Genomic DNA, 26,485 nt, shown 5'->3' with positions numbered 1-26,485 from the left:
TAAATGTTCTTGGTTTTCATACTATCAATAAAAATTTTTTTTTAATAGAAAGGATATTTTTTACTCGTTCGATCGATAGTGCCCAATGAGCTAAATAATTTTACATTATTCTTTTAAAAGTTTAATTATTGTCAGGATATAAACCTCAAAAGTAGCCAGACGCTATGTTGATCTGAACATGCCTGTAGTCTTCATGAAAAGTTTGCTTGGACTTCTTCTAACTCTTGAATCGTTATTTTGCAAAAAATATTTTCTTTCTTTTATGTTTTCCGAAGTGATCGTTTTTCGAAGTGATAGAATATGTAAAGTAAACTAACTCCTTCACTCTTTCTCAAAGGTAATAGTCCAAACATTTTAAATCGAGTGGAATATACAAAGGGAATAACACAAGATTATCTCTACTAATCCATTTGTTTGAAAACATCCTGTTGAGTTCTCGCCTGGTATTTACAGCGAAGTGGGATGCACCACCTAACTAAAGTCAAATTCGAGCCCTATCTATCAGCGGAATATCTTCCACTAAATTTGGAAAACCTTTCTAAAAAAACGAACAAATTTTTCGGTTGTTAGAGATTTCTAAAAAAAGAATGGTCCAGTTAACTGAACGCCAATAATTCCTGCCCAAACATTAATACTCTACGTTGTTGACAGTTCACAGTTCTCATCCAGTGGGTGACTTCGCTCCAATAATGCAATTGATGCGTATTAATGATTTCATACTCTTAAATATTGCTTTATCTGTCACAATAGAAAAAAGTTAGGATCTTCTTGTAATTTATTTTGAACTCACGTACAGAACTGGATACTCATGCTAAAATTATTCTGCGAAAGTTCATGGAGTATCGATACAAGATATGGATGGAACTTATTTTTCCTGAGTATACGTGACACTGAGAATTGGCTAACATGTATTTCTATCGCGAACAATATCTCTTGTAGACACATGGATTTGTAATAATTGCAGCTAATATGTCAATAGACACATTTTCATTTGTAACACCAATATTTTGCTTTTGTTATCTTGACCTTAACAATTCCAATAGTACTTGATTCGTCAAACGTGTAAAAACTCCTCTTACACGAAATGACGACGGTTTGGAAAGCGTACAGCATACAAATCAGCCGCTTGCATAGCATTTTGTAAATACATTCATTGTAAATCATTAACATATCAAAAACTTCTTCATTAGAATATAACATTTTTTAAGAAACTTTACTCACAAAGTACTTGAATCTGTGTATTTGTCAATTCCAACTCAAATCTTAATAATAGAACGAAAATTTTTGAATAACTACAATGCAAGAACTCAATGTTTCCAAATTAATGGATCGGTAGAAATGATTTTGTATTATTCACCTTCTTTTACGATTCAAAAGTTAGAAACTTTCCAAAAAGACTGCAGGCATGTCTCAATCATCATATTTTAAAGTCTCACTTATTTTGACTTATATAATGTTAAATTTTCGAAAAGATATTCTAATACAAAATTATTCAGCTCATTAAGCATTATCGATAGAATAGAGTAAAAAAGACCGCTTCTCATTAAGAAAAAAATATTTTTATTGATAGTAAGAAAATTAAGGATATTTAAGGTTACTCAAGATCATCAAAGTACGTCCCCCTACTTATCCTACAATTTTGATAATAGGTGTCTTTCTCTAACCATTTTCAAGAAAAACGTGATGCACTTTTTTATCAGACTCACCTTATATACTATATATATATATATATATATATATATATATATATATATATATATACCGATAGAGTCCCGTAATTCACCCGATGCTGCCGTGGGCAGGTAGAGCAGACTAAACTGAGTCGAAAGGTCTCCTACATTTTGCAATTTGCAATAGTTAACAAGATTACTAAAAATTGAATATTGATCTTCAATAATTTATTCTAAAATATTATCAACTTTATAGAAAAACTGTAAAGGACAAAAATTGTATATTTTCTTCTCATAAAATTCTGAAAATTTTTTCTTTTAAAAAAAGGAAATTCTGAAAACTTATTAAAAAAGGAGCCACAGCATGAAACCACAACACTGGATGTTGTTTGTGAAATTTAATTATTCATTACATTAATCAAAAATCTTTAGACGTTTCGGCCACAATCTGGCCATCTTCAATAAAATTACAAATATTAGTAAAACGCAGAATTTACATATATCTGACATTGAATTCAGCCGTCATATAATATATGTATAAACGTGTTTTTTCATGTTAAGATGCATCGTACAACAATGTTACAGAGTCAATTATCATATTGCAAATATATAGAACAAGAATTTCCAATTTCTAATTTAAAATTAAATTATCATTAATAACTTCTAGTCAATTTTATGAGGATTGAATCATTACCTGTTTTACAGACAAAATGATGAATCTTAAGCACTTCTTTCACGCAGATGGAAATTTATCGTGACATTGTGTAATGTTATTCGTTATATCGTATGTGTTACCGCTATTTATACATATGTCAAAAGTTTAGATTGTTCTAGAATTATTTATTAAGTGTGAGAGAGATCGTTCTTTGGAAAAGGCAGATAAACATCAGGCAAACTTTCAGTGTTATTTTGCTTATTAATACTACTTATTTGGTTTTTTATGTATATCATTTCAGAAATTCTTCTTTTAAATAATGATTGTTCCATATTTAAACTTCTAATATTATCTCAATCCAATTCATGCCTCTCATTCAATTGGGGGCGTGAAACCACTGACATCTCAGAGGTGGATCTTCTTATATCAACCTTATGTTCTTTGATTCGAGTTTTTAATTTCCTTTTTGTTTGACCAACATAAGAAGAATCATAATCTAGACAATTTATCTTATAAATCACACAATTGTCCTCTTTATACAAACGATCTTTTCCAGTTTTAATAAATCTATTCAGTTTGTTTATAGGTTTGTTGTAAGTAATATTAAAGCTCTGACTATGTGATAATTTTTTAAATTTTTCCGATACTTTACTTAAATATGATATTATAAAAAACTTTTTCTTTAAATTGGAATTAGAATCGTTTTCATTATTATTACACTATTTTCTAAATTAATTCTATTTTCTAAAGTTTTTAATTCTGTTTTTTATTGTTGAAAAAAATGAATTCAAGAGGATAGCCATTCATTAACAGAGTATAAACTAAATCAGAAATGTTTTTTTCTTGAAATTTTGGATGGGATAAAAACATTTGAATAATAATTCAAATATCTCCCTGAATTAGTAGTATTTTTATAAATATTGAAGATAATTCTTCCTTCTTGTCTCATTAGTTTAACAGTTAAAAAATTAATGCCATTTTCGCCAAAGTCAACTGTAAACTTTAGGTTTTCATGATACGAATTAAATAATTCCAGAATATTCTTAACCTTGTCTTTATGCACAGACAATACAATGTCATCAACATAACAGAAATAAAAAGATGAAACAATATTATTAGTTGTAATAATTTTTTGTTCTAAATCTTATATTAGGTGTTGGAATTAATTCGTAGCGTTTTTAATGAAAGAATGTTATTTATTTCACATGAGCATTAAAAAATACATTAATGAAAGTACTTCCCATCACTTGTAAAACGCTACGAATTAATTCCAACACCTAATAGAACAATGTTCGCTAATGTAGAGGACAATGGAGAACACATTGGCATGCCAAAAATCTGTTTAAATATTTTTTTGTCAAATTTAAAAAATGTAGAGAATGGCTATCCTATTGAATTCATTTTTTCAACAATAAAAAACAGAATTAAAACTTTAGAAAATAGAACTAATTTAGATAAAAATAGTGAGTGTCATAATAATGAAAACGATTCTAATTCCAATTTAAAGAAAAAGTTTTTTATAATACCATACCATTTAAGTAAAGTATCGGAAAAATTTTAAAAATTATCACATAGTCAGGGCTTTAATATTGCTTACAACAAACCTATAAACAAACTGAATAGATTTATTAAAACTGGAAAAGATCGTTTGTATAAAGAGGACCATTATGGAGTGATTTATAAGATAAATTGTCTAGATTATGATTCTTCTTATGTTGTCCAAACAAAAAGGAAATTAAAAACTCGAATCAAAGAACATAAGGTTGATATAAAAAGATCCACCTCTGAGATGTCAGTGCCCCCATTTCACGCCCCCAATTGAATGAGATGCACGAATTGGATTGAGATAATATTAGAAGTTTAGATACGGAACAATCATTATTTAAAAGAAGAATTTCTGAAATGATATACATAAAAAGTCAAATAAGTAGTATTAATAAGCAAAGTGACACTGAAAATTTGCCTGATGTTTATCTGCCTTTTCCAAAGAACGATCTCTCTCACACTTAATAAATAATTCTAGAACAATCTAAACTTTGACATATATATAAATAGCGGTACAAACACATACGATATAACGAATAACATTACACAATGTCACGATAAATTTCCATCTGCGTGAAAGAAGTGCTTAAGATTCATCATTTTGTCTGTAAAACAGACAATGATTCAATCCTCATAAAATTGATTAGAAGTTATTAATGATAGTTCAATTTTTAAATTAGAATTTGGAAATTCTTGTTCTCTACATAACTTGCAACATGATAATTAGCGCTGTAACATTGTTGTATGATGCACCTTAACAAGATGAAACAACACGTTTATACATACTTATATTATATGACGGCTGAATTTAATGTCAGATATATATGTAAATTCTGCGTTTTACTAATATTTGTGATTTTACTGAAGATGGCGAGATTGTGGCCGAACGTCTAAAGATTTTTTATTAATATAATGAATAATTAAATTTCATAAACAAGTGCTGTGGTTTCACGCTCCTTTTTTTATGTTTGATTTATAAACTACGTTCGTTAGAATTATTTATTTTTTCAAAATTTTTTCAGAATTTTTTAATATCGTATTTTTATATTTTGGTAAAAATAAGAAAATGCAGTACTTAAAAATTAATAAAAAATTCTGAAAAAATTCTTAGAGTTTTATAAGAAAAAAATAAACAATTTTTGTCTGTTGCGATTATTTTATAAAGTTGATAATATTTGAGAAAAAGACCAATTATTAAAGACCAATATTCGGCAATTTTTAGTAATTAATATCTTGTTAACTATTGCGAAAATTGCAAAATGGTAGAGGACTTTTCGACTCAGTTCGCTCTACGAACGTTATCGGATGAATTACAGGGACAACCCTGTACGCGCGCGCGCGCGTGCGCGTGTTCGTGCGCATGAGCGCGCGCGTGCGCGTATGTGTGTACAGGATTGTCTCGTAATTCATATATACAGGGTGGTCCATTTAAATCGAATATCTTGAATATTTCGTTTATTTTTGATAATACGAAAAAATGTTTCAAATGAAAGTGGAATGGTGTCGAGAGGGTATGAGTAACGAGTTCATTTTGTGTTCGGATCCATTAATTGCTTTGTTTGAAGAGCACAAAGGCATTCCGCAAATGGTAGCAGACAGGCTACAAAGATGAGCATTGTTTTTAAGTGATTTTCGATATAAATTTGAGCATATTAAAGGCGCAAGTAATAGAGGAGCGAATGGCTTATCTAGGCTGCCTAGGATAGATAAAGTTGAAGAAGCGGAAGTGGAAGATTATTTTCATTTTATAAGCAAAACGTACACCCATAGACGCAGCACAGATTAGAAAAAAGTTAAGAAAAGACAAGACATTAAGTAAAGTATATTTGCAAGGGATGGATGGCCGAAAGAAACTAATAAGAATGTAAAAGAATTTGCGAATAAGGTGGATGAAATTAGCATTTGAAAATGAACTCCTTATGTGGAGATATAGGGTTATTGTGCCGTTTAAATTTAGAAAAGCTCTATTAGAAGAGATATACGGAGCTCATTTAGGAATAGCTAAAATGAAAGCAGTAGCAAGATAATATTTTTGATGGCCTAGAATTGATAAAGAAATAGAAAGTTAGTGTTAAGGATTGCGAAGTTTGTAGAATGCTTGTGATCAGTAATCCCCGTAAGTTACCGTTATTTAAGTTCCCAGAAACGGAATTTCCATTCGATAGAATTCGTATTAACTTTTTAAAAGTAAAACGTATTTAATTATTGCGTTTTACTACTAAGTGGCTGAAAATATTTGAAATGTTTAGCATGAATGTAGAAGAGACTATTTAAAGGCTAAAAGAGCGTTTCATTCGTTTTGGTCTTCCGTGAATGATATTTTCGGATAATGGTAGACAATTTGTGTCGGAGGAATTCATTAATTTTTGTAAGAACAATGGAATTAACCATAGAACGTCAACTCCTTATCATCCAGCCCACTAGTTTGGCGGAGAATGCGGTAGGGAATTTTAAGCATAGGCTATTAAAAGCGTTAGCGGATAAGCGAAATGCATCAATGAGTACAACCACATTAATTAATAGATATCTAGCATCGAATAGGAATGCAAATGTAGGAGAAAATCCAGCTAAATTAATATTAGGTCGCGAAATGAGAACTAGATTGAGTTTGTTGATCAGATCGGAAAGAGAGAAGGCTAGAGAGAAGCAGGTGAAATATTTTAAAGAAAATAAAGAAACTGAGTTTAAGTTAGGAGATTTGGTATATGTGAAAGATTATAAAAAGAGATCCGGGTTCGACTCCCGGCCGAGGCAATATTTTTTCGCAATAAGTTTATTGCAGTTTTTTAAGATTAATTTGGGGAATTTTGAGGGGATTATTACATTTCAGATTAATTGCGTTAATGTCGACAACCATATCGACACGTAATTATTATTTCTGAAATTAATTAATTCGTTTGAATAATATATATATTAGTTCAACATCTTAATACTTAGACCGTAGTGGCGCTTCGGATTGTAATATTATGAAAGATTATAAGTGTCCAGCGAAGCCAACATGGCATAAGGCGATTATTAAGGATAAGTTGAACGTTAGAACGTATATAACGTAGAATGTATTTATATAAAACGTGGATGAGGAAGGATTAGTATGGAAAAGACATACAAATTGTTAAGTTGAGAAAATTTTATAGTGAGGAAGAGACTTATTTGAAATGAAAGAACAAAACAAAGAAAAAAAATTTGAAAGAGTTAGAAATTGTTAAAGAACACGGAAGTGAAGGTAAGCGAGATGTAGCTCAGGAAGAAGAAAAGGCTGAGATTAGCGTTATTAATGTTAAACCTAAAAGAAGGATTAAACCGGTCGAGAAATTTAATTTATAGCTTAAGATAAAGGCATTAATCTAAGTATTTTTTAAGGCATTAATTTAAGTATTTTTTAATTTTGTTGAGAAGGATATGTGATATCGCTAGTTATTCTAGTAATTTAGTTATGTTAGGTGGCGCCATATTAATATGATTTGTATTAATTTTTTCTCTCTAGGTAAGAACCCTTCAAGGTTTTCCGTTATTTCTGGATTATTGTATTCCTTCATACGCTCTTGTATTGCTAAATATTATAATTAATAAATATACATACAGGATGGACCATCTATTGGTACGTTTTTGAATTTCGTCGTATGGCAACACCGAACGAGCTACAGACCCGAAATTTTGACAGTTTATTAGTCATACCGTCCGCGACACGAAACAACATGTTTTCTCTTGAAGAGCGTTTTGAAATTTTAAAAACTTATTTTCAAAGTCAGTGCTGTGTCGCCGAAACTGTACGAATTTTGAAAAGAAATATGGGTCGTGATAGAGCACCCATCGAAGGAGCTATACGCAAATTGGTGAGGAAAGTTCGTGAGAAAGGGATGTTAGTGGATGACAGAAGTGGTCCCAGAGCTCGGACAGTGCGCACACCCGAGAATATTGAGGCTGTGGCCCAAAGTGTGAGACAGAATCCGACGACTTCAACTCGACGCCGATCGCAGCAACTGAGCATTAGTCGCACCAGCCTGAGGAGAATACTGCACAAAGACCTCGGATTATTCGCCTACAAGATCCAGATGACTCAGGAGTGGAAAGCAAATGACCATCCGCTTCGATATCAGTTTGCTGTGTGGGCTATAAACCAGCTCAATAATGACGTCGATTTTGGTCGAAAAATCATCTTTTCGGACGAAGCTCATTTCCATCTCGGCGGATATGTGAACAAGCAAAATTGCCGGATTTGGGGCTCGGAACAGCCACACACAATCGTAGAGAGACCAATGCATCCTCCAAGAGTCACAGTTTGGTGTGGATTTTGGAGTGGTGGCATAATTGGCCCATTTTTCTTCGAAAATGATGCTGGAAACGCCGTTACCGTCAATGGCGAACGCTACAGAGCCATGTTGACCAACTTTTTATGGCCTCAAATCGACACTATGAATGTGGACGACCTTTGGTTTCAACAAGATGGCGCCACATGCCATACAAGCCGACTTACCATCGACCTTCTGCGCACCAAGTTCAACAACCGCATAATCAGCCGTTCAGGAGATGTCAATTGGCCTGCGCGTAGCTGCGATTTGACACCGCTGGACTTTTTCCTGTGGGGTGCCGTTAAAGACCGATGTTATGCGGATAATCCAGAGACAATTCCAGCTTTGAAAAACAATATTACGACTGTTTTGAGTGAAATTGGCGCCGAGGTAGTCCAAAATGTCATTAATAATTGGGGTGACCGAATGGCATACTGTAAGGCCAGTAGAGGGAGCCACATGAACGAAATCGTTTTTCATTCTTGACGCGGATACTTTTAGCTTCACAACAAAAAAAAAATTAATAAAAAATATCAATGTATGCTCATTTGATCGCATTTTTAAAAACGTACCAATAGATGGCCCACCCTGTATATTCATCGTTAATTTATCATCTTTATCTTAAATTCCACCGGATCATTTCACATTCGAACTAAAAACACTCAAGCCAGATTCATCGATACGGTCGATGTCAAATAACGTAATTTTCCAATATCGCATCCGAGAACATTATACGCGATAGCGACATCTTTAATAAGCATCAGCTCATTGCAAGCTATTAGCTTTAGTTTTTAATACGTATGAAAAAAATAATCTATAATAAAATGTGAATAAACATTTTTTTCTTCACATCACTATACATGTACTTTCTCCATTCGTTTAATCCTATGCCTCAGCGCGTTATCGTACTCTGTTTAAGTAAACAGCAACTGACGCTTTTCTTACCATATCGCGAATCACGTATATACGTATGTATATACGCATGTACGCGTACGTACTTATCTGCGTAAGAAAAAAAGAGCGTATAATAAGTGAAAGTGAACACGCGCGCGGACTTCCAGTAATTCAAGATTAAAATTGATCTTTCATTTTATTATGTGCACTACTTGGCAACGTCGCAATTGTATCAAAATTACATTTATGATGTCATAACATGTTAAATTTTTGTGTGCAAGAAGAAAAAGAAGGGAGATAGGAGAAGCCGAGAGAAAGATGGCGATGCATAAAAGGAAAAGAGATAGTAAGTATACGAGGTAGTGCGGAGGCCGTATGGGAGAGGGGGGGGGGAAGCAGTCCGCGATGGCGACTGTAAAGCTCAAGACCTCCTCCCCGAAGGGAACATGATACATGTCGTCACAACATGGTGGCATATATTAATGATATCGTTGTTTGTATAAACATTTATGTAAACACCGTTACCATTGACTCTGAGACCTTTCCCAACGAATATCCTCTGCGCCCCGTCCCCCCGCGCAATAAATGATTTAGAAAAAAAATCCGCCCTATAATACTACTAAAATTATATAAACATTTTTTTCCAAAGTCTGTATTACGAATTTATAGCATGGCAGACTATTCATGAAGAAATTTCTTACATATTAGAATTACAATAAATGATAATATTCAAGATCTTTGAAAAAAAAATTTATTCTTATGAAAAAATAAAATTTGTGAAATTTAGACACTTGCTTATGTAGATTGTGTCTTTCTCTTTCCATCTATAGACAGAAATAATAGTATTGAATTTGTTTTCATATTTTCTATGATCTTATAAAAAGAAAATCGTGGTTCTATTTAAAAAACTTAAAAATATTTTAAATTTTTATTAAACAGAAAAAATTTAGATGTTTTCTTAATCACGAATTGTAACTTGCATAAAATATGAACAAATTAATGCTTTGCTTTTTTACCAATCTTAACATTAGAATATCAATTTAGAATATTTATCGGTTTCTTTGTGGCTCTTAAATGCTGATTAGGGATATGCTGATTAGCGATTCGGATCGATTTTTTGAAAAATCGATCATTTTGACTTAAAAATCGATTTTTTAAATCTTCTTGTTTTGATTAAATTTGCAGATCGATTTTTTAGAAAAATCGAATTTATTACAAGCACCTAATCATTGTATCATTTATAATTAATTGTCCTTATTCTTTTTAAAGACGAGTCATGATTTACAAATTTGTTTTGCGAATTCCGAGACAGAAGCGCAATGTCAGCATTGTGCAGTATGTCGCGCAAGCGCGCAATCGCGCTCGCTGCTATGTTATTTTGCCTTTATATACATGATCCATATCATCTAGTTGAATAATTTGAATATGATCTTGCTGCTGCTCGCCGTGCGTTGCCGTTATCTGATTGTGAGTTATCAATTCGTTTTTGTTAACGGTACGCTTTCTGCATCCTCTTTATTAAAGAATATTGTATGTGTTCCGCTATAAGCTTTGTAATTAAAATGTTCTAATAATAAATTTGTATAACTTTGTTCGTATATTTATTTAATAATCCCAAATTTAATCCCATTCTCGCAAGCGATGGGTTTATCTGGTTTAGTTTGGATGGAAGGTTAGATCGAAAGATTAATTTTTTGAAAATCGATTCTTTATCGCTCGATTTTTTCATGAATCGGTCTTCGCAGTTATGATTCAGACCGATCTAAAAAAATCGATCTTTTTGATTGAATTGCACATCCCTAATGCTGATAGGATAACTCCAGTATATACGTTGCTATCGAAAACATAATTTATTAAGTATTAAAAATTATGCGTTTCGCGGGTTTCCTTCGTGTCAAATCCATTCTTGGAATTCCAACGTTTCGTGAACCTTGCAATCCACTTCATCAGGACGAGGAACAGCCTGATACTGAGCTGTTCCTCCGGGTTGTTCCTTTTTATATTACGCTACTTGTTGGAGTAGTAAGGGGAAAAGAAGAGAATTATGGAGGGGAGGGTGGGGAAAATGGTCAGTCTTCAATAATCAAGAAGAATGGTTTTTCATATTTTATTTATGTTGTAGCCATTATCTCTATTTAGATTGTTTTAGGGTGTTTTTGTATCTCTATGGCTTCTCTATACTTTCTTGGAAAGTATGATGTAATGTTGGCTATTGTGGTCCCATAAAATATTTAAACTCCACATGCTCCTATCCACATTGCGGCATGATATCTGGCAAACTCTAGATCGTATTACATACGAACAAGCCACAAAGACCCACATACAATCCTCTGAAAGACAGAAACAGAAATACATAAACCTTGTCCCTCACAAAAATCCTCCCTTAACGTCAAGAACCTATCCAACAAAGACCTGTCTCAAGACACTATATCTGCGTTTGCCAAAGGCCCTAACTTCGCAGTGGCACCTAAAAAGATTCCAAAGGAAGAGATTATCAGCTAAATAGAGTCAACTATCTACTGACTCCATCAGAACAAACAGATAATATCCACAGACAGGTAACCAATATCCTTTCTAAAGCCAAACTCCCTCCAAACATCACTAGACAAGAGCGTTTGGCCCTCCAAGACCTGAACAGGGACACAGATATCATCGTGCTTCCAACCGACAAAGGCAACACGACAGTAGTCATAAACACATCAGATTGTAAGAAAAAGATAAAGAATCTTCTTTCGGACAAAACATATAAAAAGCTTGACAAAGATCCAACTAATACAATCGCGCAGAACATCAAGATCCTGGTGGAAAAAAACAACATTCCCAGTAAAATCAAATCAACATTAAAACCTACAAATCCTCTCCCATCAAGACTATACGGACTACCAAAAGTACACAAACCAAACATCCCCCTCAGACCGATTGTTAGCGCCATACTTCCCGACGTACAACTTATCCCGCTTCCTAGCAAAAACACTACAACCCCTCACTGGAAAATCCGAATCACACATAACTAACTCAACGGATTTCATACAAAACATCCAAAAAAATCCGACTACGTTCCACAGACCTGCTTGTAAGTTTCGACGTAGAATCCCTTTTCACACAAGTCCCAATAAAAGACATATTAAACATAATAAAGGCCTCATGAAGTCCCCTCCGACCTCATCCCGCTAATAGAGCACTGCTTCACAACCACTTACTTCTCCTATGACAATCAATTTTATGAACAAACTTTAGGAGCAGCAATGGGCTCTCCTATTTCTCCTGTAATCGCCAACATTTTCATGGAGCATTTTGAGAAAGAGATTCTCAAAAAAACATTCAAAAAATTAGAAGTTTGATTCCGTTATGTAGACGATACATTCGTGATATAAGGAGACACGGTAGAGCCGAACTCCGTAAATTCCTAATTTTCCTCAACAATCAACATCCAAATATCCACTATAGACATAAAGGAAAACGGAAAACTCCCTTTCCTAGATATTCTTGTTTCTAAGAAAGCTGACGGTACTTTAGGCCATGAAGTATAGAAAATCAGCACACACAGATAGATACTTACATGCCGAGTCGCACCACTATCCAGTACAAAAACAGTCTGCAATCAATTCACTTATACATAGAGCTTTTACCATCTCTGACAAAGAACATCTACAGACAGAATCACTTAAAATTAGCCTTACAGAAAAACACAAAAAAGATATAATCAAAACAATCAATAAACATACAAAAAAAAGAACGGTCTCTGACACACAATCAGACGAAAGAATCCTATTCATTCTCCCATATGTCAAAGGAACAATAGATCGGATTGGCAGAATATTAAACAAATACAATATCCGAACTATCTTCAAACCATCTAAAAAGATAGGACAAATCCTAAGAAATCCTAAAGATCAAAGACTTTCACTCAGCTCCGCAGGAGTATACAAAATACTTTGTTCCTGCGGGCAAGTATATATTGGAGAAATTGGAAGAATGGTCAACCTACGGATAAAGGAACACCAATGTGATGTCAGACTAAAACACGTCATGCAATCAGCATTATCAGAACACAACATCGAAACAGGACATCAAATACTGTTTGACAAAACAATCACAATAGTTAACATTACGTCATACTTTCCAAGAAAGTATAGAGAAGCCATAGAGATATAAAAATACCCTAACAATCTAAATAGATATAATGGCTACAACATAAATAAAATATGAAAAACCATTCTCCCGGTTGAAGACTGACCGATTCTCTCACCTTCCCCGCCCCTCCCCCACCCCACAATTTTCTTCTTTTCCCCTTACCACTCCAACATGTAGCATAATATAAAAAGGAACGATCCGGAAGAACAGATCAGTATCAGGCTGCTCCTCGCCCTGATGAAGTGGACTATAAGATTCACGAAACGTTGGGATTCCAAGAATGGATCTGGACACGAAGGAAATCCACGAAACGCATAATCTTTATATAGAAAGCACCCGTGGAAGTTTCAGGAATATTTATTAAATATTATTTATTATATTTAAAATAAACGAATAAACTATTCAGTAAGAACTTTGTACTGTGTACTATTATGAAAAAAATATTAAAAATCGAAAATTTTTCGTATTAAAAAATGAATTTTTTTAAATCCTTGCATTTTTGTTGTATATCCTATAGGGGTAGCATATATGGCTACTCATAGGGGGAAAGAGGGTATGTATCGCACATGAAAAATTTACAAATAACGCATATAAATAAAATGTGAAATGACACAATAACTTATGAAGTTTATAAAGTTTTATTAAGGAATAAGAATGATAAATATGTATATAAAGTAATAAATAATAATTACAATTTTCCCATATGTATTATAATTGTTATGACATGAGGTATATATTTCATGTAATGCATTTATTGTATTTAGTGCATTGAATTCAATCTGCGCACTTTGGGCATAAATCCCGTCTGTTAAAAATGCAATATATCCCAAACAGATGGGCAACAAACTAAACAAAGAATATAAAAGCAAAATACTTGTATACAACATTACTTTACTATTCCTCTACACTCATGTATTACGAAATAATCACTAAATCTTTTGCACATCCTACAGTAATCATTTTATGTAGATTATAATTTATGATGGCGCTACTTAACATAGTGACAAATTGATTTAACTCACAATTTCATTAATATTATTATAATAGTAAGAAACTGAAATCATAACAATAATATAATATAAAGGCATATAATAGAGTAGTTTCGGGAAAATTACCCCCACTCCTTCTATTTTTTTGTGCGGCGTAAATCCCAGCACAATGTGTTTGTCGGAGTTACCTTATGTACCTTTTCAAACACTATTTGAATTAATGGAGCGGACAATATAACTTCTATAGACAGTTGTGTATATGATGGTCTCTGATAAAAAGCATATTCGGCACTGCATTCTTCTTCGCGATATCTTTTTCACGAAGTTACTTGTATCAATTTTTACAAGTCACATGAATCATTGCACCTTCACCAAGAACACAAAAACCATTTGAATGGCTTCAGCAGCTTCCTTTTTCAGCTCAAACGTAGAAAAAATGCAATGTCTCTACTAATCCATATGTTTTAAAAACGTAGATTAGCACTTAAATACCACAAAAAGATTGTATAAGTATTCTAATTTAAAATGATTTTCAAGATCGGCGACAAAAGCAAGGAATTAATTTGTATACCTAATATCCATATAGCACAGAACGTTGAAAGAATGTTGCTGAAATGTTGCAATGTTAAATGTTGAATCTATATTGAATCAATGTTTATCAATATTGATTCTTGTACATTAATTGTTAATATTGCTGCAACAATATTTGAAACAATATTGAACAAATTGAACCACAAATTGAATCTTTATCGATTTTTCCATATCGATTATTAATATTGCTACAACTTTGGAACAATATTGAATAAGTTATATATCAGAATCTATTTTATTTTGTAAAAAATGAACAAAAATAGAATGAATTTTAAGCACGATCGTACATGTGAGGATCCTGGCGGAGGTAATATTTTTCGCAATAAATTTCTTATTTTCTTCCTTTCTAATTTAATTTAGGGGAGATTATTAGTTTCAGAATGATTGTGTTGAAACCGAATGTTATCGGTTCGCAATTATATCTGGAATAAATTGATTTAATAAAAGAATATATAATGTATTAATGTAACATCCAACATTTGACCGATCTTGGCGTTCTTTATAATATTTAAAAATAGAATGTCATGTAAATAGAAAACTTATTTCTAAACATATGTATACGCGGAAATATCCGCGTACGGAATGCTCGTGCATAGTAGTAGTATTGTTTGTGTGTGACCGGTCTGATGCGCAATGTCGACTTGTCTTTCTACATAGCTATATCACAATTATACATTCACTAACATACAGTGTTCGTGGATCATTAAAGTAGCAATTCACGTAATTGCAGAGATTCAGAATCGTTGGATGGAATACAAGATTAGATGGGTGACTGCTTAGGAAAATAAAGAAATTAATACTCAAATAAGGGGAAAAGCGTTTTTTTTTTCAATTATGATTTTGTTGTTTGTATTTCGAAATATGATGTTCATCAATAATACTTATTTTAATAATGACACTGAATTAATTATTATGAAAATTTATACGAAAACATTTGTATTCCCAGGGGAATAAATAAAGTCTACATTGAATTAATATTGAATCAATATTGAATTGTAACGTCTCACAAACATTGCAATTCAACGGACATTAGACGTTCTTGCAACGTCTTTTTAACGTTGAATCTACATTTCGGAATGTTGCAATGTTCGCAATACGGCAATTCAACGTTTCTGAGACATTGATTCAACGTTAGTGTGCTGTATGGAATAGATAAGTTTATCTAAAATCTTTTTTCTCAGATTATTACAAATGCCTCTAAAATCGATTACAATAAACGGTCTATACAGTGTTATTCTTTTTGAATTTATAAAATGCAAAATAAAACAATAAAAGATAATTTTTCTTCTGAACAAAAATCTGCTATATCTAATCAAAAAAAGATTTGAAAAAGCTGTACTAAATTTTTATATATTTACGAAAGGTAGTTTACAAAGGCCTCTTGATTCTGAAAATTAATATAAATGTAAGCGAACATCTGTATAGTTCACAACTTACTGATTCTGGAAATTAACAGAGTAGAGAGTTGGGTAAATTAACTTTTTTTTAAACTAAATAAGTTAAAGTTAACAACCTTGAAAATTTAACTTAGTTAAGATACAATTAATTTATAATGAAATTATTGAATTAAAAGTTAAGTTAATAAAAAAAAATAATTAAAAAATTAAAAATTAAATTTGTTTTTTTATTTTTTTAATTCATGATTCCAGTCTTACAAATAGCGAAAATGACAAATATACAGGGTGCGTCACCAAAATCTGGACAAATTTCAATTCAAATTTTCCGCTATACTGCGCCAGAGATTGTTATTGGCGTTCAAGAAAGCCTGATGCTTCTAGTAAACAGTCATATTCTCAAAATGGCCGTGATGTTGAAACCAAGTGCGGAGTATAATCGAAGAGCCGCGATCATCGAAGACCTTCGCGCCGGGCGCTCAGCAACGGAAATAATTCGGTTCTTTGGATACCCGAGATCCACTGTTTATGACGTTGTGGCAAAATATACGGCTTTAGAACAGTCCAACGAAGGTTCCAGTATGCCAGCGAGGAAGAGTCACTCGAAAGAACGCACCGCGAGGATCCCTGCAGTCGTTGAAAGGGCTCAAACGCTGATTTCGGATGACCCAAGGCAATCGTTGCGAAAATTAGCATCGATTGTTGGTGTAAGCGAGCCAACAATGTCGAATTGCCGAGGAGGACCTTTGATACAAATCGTACACATTAAAGAGGCTCTCTGAGGCTGCCACGACAAGGAATTGTTCGATTTGTCCGGATTTTGGTGACGCACCCTGTATACTTCATTTAGAAAATACTCTATATTTTATTTATATGTTTGTTTATATATACTGTTTAATGTATAAGATTTGACTATGAATACTAGCCTGTGGTATGACTAAAGCTTCAAATATTAGGTGTTGGAATTAATTCGTAGCGTTTTTATGAAAGAATGTTATTTATTTCACATGAGCATTAAAAAATACATTAATGAAAGTACTTCCCATCACTTGTAAAACGCTACGAATTAATTCCAACACCTAATACAATACGAGGGAGTAACGATAATAATAAGGAATAATAAATTTCCACCTAAAGAAACCAAATACATCGAAATACACGGTTTCTGACAGATTGAAATCTGGGAGTCAATTGTGTAATTTGAAATGTGAAAATTACAAAAGTGAGCAAATTCATTAGAATATTTATAATTTCATTGGTCAACCTAGTAAATTTGCTCACTTTTGCAATTTTCACCTTATTTTAAATTATCGCTATTGCGTTATGTCTGAGACTTAACTTTAAAGAATTAAATAAAAAATTAATAGTTACAGATAAAATGTAACTAAATAAAGTTAAAAAGTTAAGAATCTAAAATGTAACTAAATTAAGTTAAAATTAATTAACTTTTTAACTTTTTAACTTAACTTTTATCTTTTTAACTTAACACTACCCAACCCTGGAGATTAATACAAATGCAACCGAATATCCGTATACTTTCCTCTATCTTCCTTATTTTTTATTTTCTCTTGCAATGTTTTCATTACATATTATTTCGTATAGTTGTTATTTGAGCATCAATTTATGATGTTCGTGCGCACAATGTTTTTATGTACATGTGTAGTAATTCAACAGTAAGAAGATAAAAAACTAGGAAATATAGAAAGAAAAAAAAATTGAAACTTGTACGGAAGTTTGATTACATATTATCTTAAAGATTATAAATATCGTTCAATATACCATAATCACTTTTCCCTAACCTTTTTCTAGTAGCAAATTCTCATTGTCAGATTATTAATTTTGTAATAATAAAATTTTTGCACTAAAAATTCATTTTTAAATAAAAATGAAAATAAGAGGAACAATGACCTTGATCTCGACAAATGTTATTCAAGACATGATTCTAAACAACATTCAAAAAGTTTTAGCCGTCGGTCAGACACCTTGCGTAATGCTAATGCGACGATACTGTAACATTTGAACCTTATAATTGAGAAGTACTTAATGACAAAATATTTTATTATACAATAATATTTTGGAAAGCTCTCGAGATAAACTACAAGATTGAGAATCTTTAAGCTACAAGAATATGCAATGAAAAATAGGGATTTAAGAAAAATTGAAGGTGACCTTTAAATTTAACTTTCAAACGACTATCAAACCAACGGTACTCTCTTATGTCCTCCTCTATACAACTTTCGTCTGAAACATTTTTTTCTAAGATTAAAAATAAAAAAGTTATTTGGTATGGAACATTAAAATGGGAACACCCTGTATAATTACATCTAATGATTTATATATAATTATAGATAAGCAATTTTTTTTTAATTTTTCCAAACTTGCTTTTTTTTAAAGAAACAATGCAAAAATTATCCTTTTAATTTTTGTTTTCTCTTATTATTATTATTATTTTTCTTACACTAAACAGCAACTTTACAAAAGAAAGAAGAATTTAAAATATATGGATACATTTCATATATTATAATTATACGAATATGAAAAATTTTTTCACGAGTATATATCTATATAAAGGTATCTGATAATTAACGATAAAAAAACTTTCGCAGAGGCAGAATGGATTAAACTAAGAAAAAAAGTCTATTGCATTTTTTGCATGAGTTATTATAATAATTTATCAGAATAACCAAATTCGCTCGGCCTACCGCTAAAATGCAAGCGTGCGACGAGATAAGACCGCTCAGATAAGGCGCGCATTCGCCGTCACTAGGCACGTTAATGTTAATATCGTTTTTAAACAACGTGCTTAGCGACAAAGAATATGTCTCTTTGGGCATGCGACACACTTGCATTTGGCGGTAGGTTGGACGAATTTGAAAATTTTTATAAATTAATAATTCGTCAATTAATGCGAAAAATGCAAAATGGTACAGGATTTTTCTACTCAATTTAATCCATTCTGCCCCTATGCGAGAGTTTTATCATTAATTATCAACCCTATATATATTACTTAAATTATTACTATAATTATATTACTTTAATTAAATATATCACTTAAATATAAAAAGTAGCATGCATTCGTAATATAACACTCACTAATTACTTTACGACATTTGTTTAGATTCGACATACAAAAAAGATTTCATCTAGATTCAGGTTAAATTAAATTTCAGGATTGAAACTAAATTTGCTTTTGAAATTTTAGGATTGAAACTAAATTTGCTTTTAAGAAGCAGAAGAAGGAGGAAATATCAACATGTCGGTTGTGAATTCGGGATACTCGGAGCTTGTGTCTGAATCAAAATCAGAATTACTAGTAAATGTCAAGTTAGAGCTCGGTACATTTTCTGACCAAGAAAGAAAATTATTCTTGGAAGAGAATGGTGGTGATAGCGAGTTCAATAAACTCGTCGATGGCGGCGGTGACTTTCCGCAATGCTCAACCGCAGATAATCCTTTGACAGAATCAGGATTTAAAAATGAGATTCTATTTTTGAAGTTCAAGCATAAACTATGCGGAACTTTCTTGTGCCTACGTTTATAACGCAAATGGCTTCTGATATTTGCCTCTGAATGCGAAATCGAGTCCGAGTCATCACTAGAATCATTTCTAGGATGAAAAGATCTACGTTTATTTTTTATTGAAAGTTTTTTACTCTCCGATAAGGATGTTCTATACTGGTAAACGGCGGCATCAGAAAATTTCTCTGCAAGCATATCCAATTTCGATAATTCCTTTTTAGCAGGATCGTCCTGATATAATTTTGGCGATTCCAAAATGTGTTGATGTAAAGTTGGACTTGTTGGCGGGTTTGATTTTTTAATCAAGTTTAATTTTGCGTTAATCGATGATTGATTTTGTAATGGAATATTCAAGTCCAAAAGCTTAGGTTTTTGAATCGGTATATTTAAGCTTTGCAGAGATGTTTGAGATGGCGCAGATAAATCCAGATTCCTTATGTTGGAGACCAATAACTTTGGCAAAGCTGTTTCTAAATTTTTCGAATTTTGCGTAATATTCTTGCCCAATTGTACCATGTTCTGTGTCAATTTACTGAAACCTAAGTTTAAACTATGAGCTTTTTTAGAATCTAAATAATTTTTTACACTTTCAAAACCAGAAATTTTACGTTGATATTTTTCAGCTAAAATCTTACTATTAAGTTCTACCTGATTAGCTTCGGCATCAGATTTCCGCCTAAGACGCTGAAAATTTGCTCGCAAACTTTCAGAGCTGCTATATATGGAAGATTCTTTCTTCTCTATTTCAGTAATAAATATAGGATTGTTAAATATTATATACGGAAAGCCTTCGTGATCGTTCTGGTTTTGTTCAAACTTGCGAAAACTTTGTATATTTATTTTTATCATCTCTTTATTACTCCTCGAACTATCCGAACCACTCGTCTTCATGTTAGTCTTAATATTGTCTGATAAACCAAAGACAGTGTTCATGTCTTGATTGGATTTCCTGGGCATAAAAGACATTTTAGCGGCTCTAGATTTCGACATGTTAATTTTCTTGGTAAAATTTGTGATGTTTACTTTTGTGGTGTCAGAAATTTTCGGTCGTATATCAAGATCTAAGTTAGTCTTGTCCCTTGCTACATCAAACTTGTCCGGTTTATTACAAGGAGATACAAAGTTTGTCATTTTTTCTTTCAAAATATCAACATTTTCATCATACCGCGATTCAAAAGGCATAATATTACAATCGTTCAGTCCACAATTATTTAATTTATTTTGTAATGCTTGATTAGACTTAACACTGACCGACAAATTTTGTTCTTGAATATTCGAAGAATAAGTCAATTTAGGTTGTTCCAAACTATTAATTTTAACATATTTGTCCAATTTCTTTTCCCTGAAATATATCCTCTCGCTGTTTGCGCTGGTGCATTCGAGAGTAGTTTCATCATTACAATATTTCGGCTGTTCAAAACGTTCAACATAACTGGTAGATACTCTTTTCATCTCGCGTGAAAAACCGTACTTCAAATCTTCCATATTGAATTTTTTATCGTGCTGATGATGGACATTAATTTTTTTGTCTACATCAGAGACGCCTTCGCATTTGAGGTGATTCCTTCTATTTCCGTTCTCCCAAAATTTAGTTGAATTTGTTAAATTCTGCTTCGTTGCAACATTATCCAACATATGTTCATTCAAATCAATATTCATGTACGAAGCCCAGACACTTGACTTTGTCAATAGCTCTCGCGATTTCGCAAAACAAAATTCTGCAGATGCCTTGTCCCATAGAGGAAGTTTTAAAGTTGATGGAGCACCAAGGGATTCTATACTAGATACCGTAGATGAAAGGGATTGCAGGCTTGAATATAACCACTTTATGCAACAATGAAAATTTGATGAGAATAGCATGCAAGGAAATGAGTGAAATCAATGATAATTTTGATGGCAATTTTGATACATTTTGATATAAATCAAGCATAGTACATGCAAGTGTATCGCGTAAAGCAAAATACATAACATATACATATAAATTTTACAATTTATAAAAATGTTAGAGTTTACATTTTTTTATCGTCAAATAAATAAAATTTTATTCATGATTTAATTAAAAATTTAATGTCAAATTATAAATAAAAACGATACAAAAATAAACAATAAATAATGAGAGGAAAGGGTCAGAGAAAAATTAATATTAATTAGTTGATGATGTGAGTGAATAAGCATTAGATTAAAAAACTTAAGATATAATACCGTACAACAAAAATAATTTTTTTTCTTCACACATAGAAAACTCAAAATTGTCCGCAAAATTAGAGATAAAATATAATACAGGCGTAAAATGTAATACATCATATCATTCTGCGATATCAAATCATTTACGTTTCTTATTCATATTTGAAATTTTATACATATTTGAACAAGTAATTTCGGTGCAAGATGAAATTTTGCGATTGTCTGAAAATCATATATTTTATATATAGTATAAAATTAGTCACTAAATGAGAAAATGATAAAATTAAAGCAATTGAAGCAAAGCAAATTGGTGAAAATTGATCAAAATTTTCAGCCTTTTTATAAAAGCATTTCATATCACATTTCCCTTGAAGTTAGTTTCGTATCTCATATAAAAATATACTACTAGTGTCACTAATGCAATAAGTAAATTCAACAAGTAATGTCACTCGTAGTGTAATAGTGGTGGAGAAAATTTCATTAAAATTTCACTAAAGTTTTATTATGAAAATAAATATTATTGAGCATTATATTTTAGAGGACACGACAGAATTATAATAAAAAAAAGTTTCCTTTATGAATTCGAGAACTAATTTCATGATGTTCCAATGCGGTCACCTATCTGAATCCTCCATAGTTTGATTGGTCCAACTATGTTTGATTTCTGCGATTGTACAGAAAGTACTCTTCGAAGAATTATGGACTTATAATGCTAATGGATGTATAATTGTAATATATCTGGTTAAAGATGTTGTGAAAGAGACGGAACACGTATAGACAAAATAATTAATGTTAAATATAATTGTAATGTAGGGGAGACCAGGGTCAGTTGAATATAGGGATAAGTAGAATAATCGAGGCTACATTAAAAACAAAACACGCAAGACATGTGTAAACGTGTCTGAGCACGTAGCAACGACTGCCACTAAGTCTGCTGTAACATTCTTGTTACGAACACATTTATGATAGAAGTTATGCCACAATTTTAAAAAATCGTACATCTAAATAAATATTTTTATCCTTAAGTTTTTATTTTACTATCGTATATGATTGTCTGAGATATTTGATTTCTACTTAGATAGTAAGTATAGTTCTTACTTAATAAAGTCCAACAGATTTTTTTTTATTTATGTGTCTCTATTCATATATTGTTTTTAAAAAATGAACGGATATAGTAGACTAAGCACAGCATGGAACTGTATGACTCATTTAGTGACGACTCTTATAATACTTACTTAAAATTTTATTCTTTTAAAGAGATTTTCCTCAGTGGATAAATGTTATAAGTTTAGTTCCCTCATGTCCAATCTCGAAAACTAGGCTTATTCGACGTGTTTTTGCACGAAATGAACAAATTTTGCAAAAAGAAATATATTTGTCCTGCGAAGCGAATGTTTGTGTTTAAAATATATTTTAAAAAAGTTTTATTAATATGTAGCCAACCAAAGCTGTAGCTTAAAATACATTAATTTATTTTAATAATCTTAGTCGAATTACCTCGATCCCGGGGCTAGTTGAATCAGATGGAATGCATTAGAAAAATGCATTTTTTTCATATTAGTTATTAATTTCCCCTTATTATTAAAATATTATTAGGTAGTCAAATGTATGTAGTAACTGGTGTAGAATTTCATTTTTTCGATAAGTCTCTTAATTTTGTCTGTAAAAATTCGAAACTGAAAAATGAGTATTAGGCTCGGTCTCCCCTGCAAATAATGATACCTATAATAATAACTTGTTTTTAATAATACTGTAAAATATTATTTCTACTAACTGAAATAATACTAACTGTATTCTAATGATACATATGTATTTTTTATTTAAATAAATTTTTTATACCAAATATTACAATTACTGAAAATAGTTCATGTCATGTCATATGTCGTCATATACTATTATAGCAGTAACGCTACTGGCTCAACAGTGATACTATTGTATATCAATAGTGATTGAATATCTAACTATTGAATATCAGTAATACTACTGAAGTGACACTAGTATATTTTTATACGGGATAATTTGTTTTTTTGTACATTTAATTAACAAATTTTTTAACTTTAAAATAATTTAACTTTAATAACTTTAAATTTACCTTTATTTTGTTAGAAAAACGAATAATAAATATTGCTTTTAGATAAAGTCATGCAGAATAAATATTTTGATTAATATTCACAAAGAAAATAAGAATCACAGATTCATTAAAATCATCATAGAAAGATTGAAAGAAAGAGAAATTTGTACAATTAATGTGCATTTTTTCGATTAATATGCATTTTTTCATCTACTCCATTACTCATTTTGGTCTACTCCAATTGTTTTATTTTGATCGTTTTCTCATTCAGCGATCAATTTCACATAGAAATACGTAATTTTCAAACAATCGCAAAATTTTATCTTATGCCGCAGACGAAATGACCTCCTCTAAACTTCAAACATACGCAAATGATTTGATATGATCATACGAAACGCATACTGATAGATTTCATCTCTATTTTCATGGACAATTTAATTTTTTCATGTGTGAAAAATACTGTCGCATGATAATCAATCGATCTCGAAGTATATATAGGCTGAGACACATGAAATAAAATGTCGAAATACATCCATTGCTCTTAAATAAGAAAATCAATATCGAATATATTTCATCAATAAATCGAATATATTCATCAATGAATTGTTTCATCAATTCAAAAACTATTCATATTCAACCTAAATAAATAAGCATTATATCTAATAATGAATAGGTTCTTGATCAAATTCGATGTATACCAATGTAATGCATTCATTCAAGGCGAATATAAATAGTTTTTGAATTGATGAAGTATATTCATTATTTGCATTTCTATTCCGACATCCCAATTACTCTTATACATAAAATATCACAATAATTAAATTAAAGTTACATGGTTTATGGAGGAAAATTTCGATCTCTTACTTCAAAAGATACAATCAAGAAATGTGATTTTCGAATTATTATCATAAATGAATTAACTTCATAAAAAAATCAAAAAGTTTTTATATAAAAAGTTATAAAACAAAAATATCAAAATGACATTTAAGAAAATGTGAAAAACTATTTTTGACTTGACAGGAAATTATTGATTAATCAAATAATATCAATAAAAAAAATACATCCCAATCAGCAGATAATGCTTTCTAAATGTTTGTTAAACATTTTTCTTATTAATTTTACATTTTTCACGATTCGTTTTCAAAATTCATTAATTTAATGTTTATTAAATGTTTATTTTACATTATAATTTTTTATTTAAAATAAATGATTGAAAAAACATGTTTTAAACATTTATTTAATGTTTATGAAATGTTTATTTTACATTAATTATTCGTTTAAAATAAAGATTTTTAAAAAATTTTTAAACGTTTGTTTAACGTTTATAAAATGTTCATTTTATATTATTTATGCATTTAAAATGTGAGAAAAAAACATTTATTTTATATTAATTATTTGAAATAATAATTTTAAAAAACATTTATTTAATGTATATTAAATGTTTTTTTAAAATGTTGTTTATTTGTAAATTTTTACAAGAACGAAGGACTCTTAATTTAAAAAAACAATATCGTGAGTATAGAGGGTACATAAGAGTCAAATATAACGAATTATTTTAAAACATAAAAACTTAAACGAAAAGTATATATAATTTAATACCAGGGAATGAAAGTAACTCAATGGAAGTTCTTGTAATAAAGTTACAGTTACAAATTACTTTTTTGGTAACTTTATTATTAATTGCGTTATTTTTTTTTTCTTTGATAACTGTAACGGTAACAAAGTTACTTTTTTTTTGGTAACAAATTTTACCAATTACTTTTATCGTTACTTTGCATGATTGGATACGATACGATACAAGCCACTGCAAAAAAATTTTGTAAATTTACACATTTACATAATATAAAATAGATTACATAAACGTAAAATAGATTACATGATTAATCCTGTAAATATAAAAAAATCTTGCAATTTTACAGAAATTATGTAATTCCATAAAAATTATCTGCTTTTATTGTATAAATATATCTTATTTTATATTGAAAATTATGTAAATAGGAGGACATTTTGAATATTTTCTAGAATTATCCAAATTTTAGTAATATTACGTAATATAACAGAAATATTTTGCGTATTGTTATTAAATGTATAATAATATATAGAGCGAAATGTATTGTCATATTATTATTCCTGTACACATACATATACATTATAATTGTACTTCCACAATCTGCTTAGTTACAAATCAAGAAATTATTTTTATTTGCATATTGCAAATTTACAAACGTGGACGTTTACAAGTATTATAGTGGGTCTCAAAATTATCCAGTATAATAGTTATAATTTTAAACAACAATTTTTTACAATGCAGAGCGCTGAGACTAGAGAAACTCCTAGACTCATCCGCTATGATCGTCGATTTAAAAAAAATAACAGAAAAGTAACGAAAAAGTTACTTTTCAAGTAACGATAACTAGTAACGGTAACTTGTTACTTTTCCTACTTGGTTACTTTTAAAAAGTAACTTTCCATTCCCTGTATAATACTTTATAATTAATTAAAAATTGTATTTATATGTTACATGTTTCGGTCTCACGATTGAGCCTTCTT

General features: G+C 30.9%; 1 protein-coding gene across 11 annotated transcripts in view; it reads right to left on the bottom strand.

Annotated features, from left to right (window-relative positions):
* The window catches only part of Ack-like (activated Cdc42 kinase-like), a 343,307-nt gene that overhangs the window by 34,252 nt on the left and 282,570 nt on the right, over positions 1 to 26,485 (bottom strand). For 9 of the 11 annotated variants that reach the window (XM_087407581.1, XM_087407574.1, XM_087407578.1 and 6 more), the window contains one exon: positions 15,999 to 21,504. The exons of the other annotated variants lie outside the window; for them this stretch is intronic. In XM_087407581.1, the coding sequence (XP_087263707.1) occupies positions 19,384 to 21,504 (2,121 nt within the window). In that variant the 3' untranslated portion in view covers positions 15,999 to 19,383. Of the gene's footprint in view, positions 1 to 15,998; positions 21,505 to 26,485 lie in introns of those variants that run through there. 11 annotated transcript variants of the gene reach the window in all.

Source organism: Acromyrmex echinatior, chromosome 7 (assembly GCF_024713525.1).
Source record: "Acromyrmex echinatior isolate Ae372 chromosome 7, ASM2471352v2, whole genome shotgun sequence".
NCBI classification, from domain to species: Eukaryota; Metazoa; Arthropoda; class Insecta; order Hymenoptera; family Formicidae; genus Acromyrmex; species Acromyrmex echinatior.
Note: the sequence above shows the minus strand (reverse complement) of the source record. Positions and strands in the feature narration are given on the sequence as shown.